At 42.1% G+C, this 5,000-nt stretch overlaps 1 protein-coding gene across 1 annotated transcript in view; it reads left to right on the plus strand.

Annotated features, from left to right (window-relative positions):
- ptprt (protein tyrosine phosphatase receptor type T) overlaps positions 1–5,000 on the plus strand; it is a 515,405-nt gene that overhangs the window by 355,825 nt on the left and 154,580 nt on the right. Inside the window, exons 15-16 of the mRNA XM_063214792.1 lie at positions 783–819; positions 2,641–2,697. Of these exons, the coding sequence (XP_063070862.1) occupies positions 783–819; positions 2,641–2,697 (94 nt within the window). The remainder of the gene's footprint in view (positions 1–782; positions 820–2,640; positions 2,698–5,000) is intronic.

Consider the following 5,000-nt stretch of genomic DNA (forward strand, 5'->3'; position numbering starts at 1 on the left):
CCTCTCCTCTCTTCTCTCTCTCCTCTCCTCTCCTCTCCTCCTCTCCTCTTTTCTCCTCTCCTCTCCTCTCCTCTCCTCTCCTCTCCTCTTTTCTCCTCTGTGCTTGATTTTGCTCAACGGCTCCTTCCTTCCCTCCGCGTCTAATAAAAGCGGAAAACATGTCTGTCAGTGTGTCTGACTGAAATAACATCAACAAAATAACAAGAAGGAGGCATATGGTCGTCAGTAGTAGCATCTGCGTGTGACCAATCATTAGGCCTTGAGCTCGCGCTCGCTGACAACACTCAGATCTTAACAAGGAGTGGAGCATTACTTACAATTTGTCAAAAGCAAGAGCGTGGGTAGGGTAGTGTCTCTCTCCCTCTCTCTCTCTGTCTGTCTGTCTCTCTGTTTCTTTCTCTTTTTCTGTCTCTTTCTCTGTATCTTTCTCTGTCTCTTTCTCTGTGTCTGTCTCCTTCTGCATCTCTCCTCTCTCTCTCTCTCTCTCTCTCTCTCTCTCTCTCTCTCTCTCTCTCTCTCTCTCTCTCTCTCTCTCTCTCTCTCTCTCTCTCTCTCTCTCTCTCAGAGATCCAGCTAAGACTTGCGTTAGTTGAACGTTTTCTAAGTGAGAGAATGTGGGAGTGAATTTTACTAATCATACTGCCTCCCTACGGTTATTGGTTTATCTCTCTCTGTTGTCCTTTGTGACCGGTTCAAAAACCCTTTTTCCTTCATACATGATAAAACACTAACCAATCCTCTGTTCTCTCTCTGTTTTTCTTGTCTCTGTTTGTCTCTACCAGGAAACCAAAATCAACTGTGTGCGGCTGGCTACTAAAGGTATGAGACTTTCCTTCCCTTGAGCTGCATGCTTATGTAACGACGTCAGTAATTGGTTAATTAACTGTTAAAACTGTTTTTTGCTTTCTCATTTTTTAATTGGGTCGTTCATTATTTTCCAAATGAAACTATGTGCCATCTTTAGGTCAAGGTACTACTCTACTCAGGAACTGATGTTTACGATTGTGGACTTATTATTAGTAGGCCTATTATTGTTAGTGCTCTAGGTGTGTCACTCTTGAGTAAAATGTCAGAGGCATTTTATTTGTCTTTAAATGACCCCTTCCTTCTACCCTCAAACAAGCCTGCATGATTCAGCCTATAGCTTCAGATGTCTCTGCAGATCCAATCCATTTCAGCCCCATTACACATTTGGTTGTTTTAAAAATATATATCACATCTAACTCTGTTTTTTTCTTTATTTTGCCCATGTATTTGTCTTGTCAGTTGATTGGTTTGTTTATTCTTTGTATATGTATTTATTTGTTTTTATTTGTGCCACATCCTTGCCAAGTCGTAGTTTGTGTCCTTTTTGCCCCAATTTAGCGTAGCTCCCACGCAGTTATCAACAGTGATTCAATGAGAGCAGCATATCATAACATCCTTGACCCTCACCAAGCCAACAACAGTCTCCTTTCATTTCTGTTTTTTTCCCCCTTTTTCTCCTTCCCCCTTCGTATCTTGTCTAAGTTACAACTCATTCACTCAGGTGTCCATGTGTCAATGCACAGCTGCCACTCATTTTTATTTGACTCCATCCATTCACCACCCAGCGGCCTTCAGCTGTTTGCCATTGTCAATCTGCTTTCTTTCTTTGAGTTGAGTTGAGTTGCTCCCCCCCTCCTTCTCTGTCTGCCTTCCATCCTCCTTCCTTGCCTTTTTTTCCTCACTCCTCCTCCCTCCCCTGCGAGTCGAGTGAAGTAAAGTTGTCACTGCGTGTGAGTGGATGTGGGGATGAAAAATAAAAAAAAAGTCTCCATGTCTGCTCCCGGAGAGAATGACATGCTTTCAACTTTGTGGCCCCTAGCTCTCCTTACTTGCTAGTCAGACAGGTTTCCTCTGGTTGCTCCCAGGCCAGAAAAATAGCCAGATCGACTAAAAATCAGAAGGAAACGCAGCAGCCATGGTTGCTCTTCAAGCACCATCCTCCTTCTGAATATTGCATGGGAATTGGGGAACTGTCTGTGCCACAAAGTTCAAACGATTCCAGTGATATGTTGTTATTTGTTTTTGTTTAGTTTTTAGTTTTTTTCATTCCGATGTTTTGTTTTGTTTGTTTCATTTTTCTTTTCTTTTTTTCATCATTTTGTTTTCATCCATCTGTTTGTTTTGCAGTCAGATCCACCACAGATTGACGTGATTCCTTGTATATTACCATCTTAGTGTCCCAATGACTGACTGAGTGTAGACAAGAATAACCATCGCCGTCGTCTAGACATCGATTTACTTACTTGTTGAGCCAGACGCGCTTCTGTCTCCATACTGTTGTGATCACTTCATGGAGAGAAAAAAACAAAACTGCTCGAAATGATGTGTTATGATTATTATATCTTCTTGTTTTCATAGACTTCTCCCATAGACACCTGATTGTATATACCCTGACCCCCCCCCCCCCCCCCCACCCCAACCCAACCCAACCAACCAACCACTCCTCCCAAAGTCACTTTTACTTACAGATAATGTGCCTTATACTACTAAAGGAAGACTTGATGAAGGCTTTCTGAAAATGAAAATGGAGACCTATTTTTTAGACTTTTTTTCTTTCTTTGTTTGTTTTTCTCTCATGCATGCCGACCTGGAACTCTGTAAACGTTGTCTTAGTGGTAATAGGTAGGGGACAAATAACCACGCCGTACATACTTGTCATCCCCAGTGAAGGTGATTATTATTACTTCATAGTCAGATCTTTCTTTCTTATTGTCCTGAGTTTTTAATTTCATTTTTTCCATTTCCCATTTTTTATTTCTAAACAACAGCAACAACATAAAAAAACCCAAATAGACATTTGTTACGTTTTTTTTCTCCTCCCTTTGTTTGGCACTTTCTTTTTTTGTTTTTTTTTCTCCTTCTCCTCTCGTTAAACACACATTTTTTAATGCATTTGTTTGCATGTCTGGTCTGATTCACAATTCACAAGTGTAGCTGGCCTTCATTCATGTCCATTGACACTCCTGTCGCCCTTGCCCCCCCACCCTGAGTGCCCTTTGCAGTGTTGCCCTCTCACCCCACCCACCCCTCCACCCCACCTCACAGGTGGAACTCTTCTCTGCTTTGTTTTGACATTTGTAATGATCCCCTGTAATGACATTTCGGGCATCTTTCAGTTTTGCTCACTCCCCTTATTCAGCATACCAAACAAAACAAATATAATAATCCATCGAATGAAATGTGCTGTGTCAATTTGGTTTGAATCAAGCTCAGCATCACAATCTTTTAAATTAAAGAAAAATATAAAATCAAATTATGTGATTAAAAAAAAACAAGCACACATAAGACATTCAGACGCCAAATCACAAACGTTAAGCTGTTCAGCATTTGGAACACACCGAGCGCTCAAATGACTTCTTAGTATTCGTTTTGAAAACATCCAACACATGGAAGTGCAATCAGCAAGGCAAGGCTGAATGAAGTGCCTGAGCAAAGCAATGTAAATGATGTAACATGGTAGCCATGAACCCTCTCTCCTGATTGCTTCACTGACATTAACATTTCAAACTACATGTCCTGCATCTTGCCAGCCTTTTTTGTGTGTGTGTGTGCATGTCTCTCTTTGTGTGTGTGTGTTCTGTGGGTATGTACTGTAAATGCAGTGTGTGTGTGTGTGTGTGTGTGTGTGTGTGTGTGTGTGTGTGTGTGTGTGTGTGTGTGTGTGTGTGTGTGTGTGTGTGTGTGTGTGTGTGTGTGTGTGTGTGTGTGTGTTGGGAGGGGGTGTTTGTTTGTTTGGGTTTATGTGTGTGTGCGTGTGTGGGTGTCTGTGTGTTTGAGTTTTTGTGTTTGGGTGTATGCGTCTCAGTGTGTGCTTGATTGTATGAGTATGTATGTGAGTTTGGGTATTTGTGACTATGTGTATATGCTTGTGTTCGTGTGTGTGTGTGTGTGTGTGTGTGTGTGTGTGTGTGTGTGTGTGTGTGTGTGTGTGTGTGTGTGTGTGTGTGTGTGTGTGTGTGTGTAAGTGTGTGTGTGTTTTACTTGTCTGTCTTATATGAGTACATGTGGTCACTATGTCAGTTTATGGCGTGCGTGCGTGCGTGCGTGCGTGCGTGCGTGCGTGTGTGCGTGCGTGCGTGCGTGCGTGCGTGCGTGCGTGCGTCTGTATGTGTGTGGGACTCAGGTCAGACTCCCACCTGGGCGTCCATGAGCAACAGTCCAAATAGTACAGGTCACTTAGTGCCTCTTTTCCACGGGTCTTTTTCTGGTAGGCCTACAGCTCGACACAACACGACTTGGCCGCCACTTTCTGCTTCACCTACAGTATCAGCCACCAGCTGATGAAGTCAGAGAGGACTGTACTGTACGTAGGAAGAATTCAGGGTAAATTGGGCCACTTTTTTCCATTCACTAATATTTAAAAAAGTGGCCCAATTTGTCTGAATTCACCCTATTTTTAGCATGCTTGTCTTTCCCTTCTTGGAAGCACTTATTATGGTTAAAGTGATACTGCGCCGTTTTTGGAAATAAGCTCATTTTAAGAAGCTCCCCTTGATTTAAATGATTGAGTTGAAGCTTTCTCTTGTACCTCCATTTCCTCCAGCTGAACACAGATAAAACTGAAGTAATTATATTTGGGAAAAGAGAGGAGAGACAAAAGATTGCTACTATCCTTGAAACGAAGGGACTGAAAGCAAGGGAAACAGTTAAAAATCTTGGGGTCCTCATTGACAGTGACCTAAACTTCAACAGTCACATGAAAGCTATTACTAAGTCTGCATTTTATCACATAAAAAACGTCTCTAAATTTAGGGGCCTGATGTCTAAACATGATCTGGAGAAGCTAATACATGCCTTCATTTCTAGTAAAGTTGATTACTGTAACAGTCTTTTTACTGGCCTCCCCAATAAGACCATTAAACAGCTTCAACTTGTACAAAACGCAGCTGCAAGGGTTCTTACAAAGACAAGGAAGTTCGACCACATTACTCCAATTTTAAGATCGCTGCATTGGCTCCCAGTAAGCTACAGAA

Source organism: Engraulis encrasicolus, chromosome 14, assembly GCF_034702125.1.
Source record: "Engraulis encrasicolus isolate BLACKSEA-1 chromosome 14, IST_EnEncr_1.0, whole genome shotgun sequence".
In the NCBI taxonomy this organism is placed as follows: domain Eukaryota; kingdom Metazoa; phylum Chordata; class Actinopteri; order Clupeiformes; family Engraulidae; genus Engraulis; species Engraulis encrasicolus.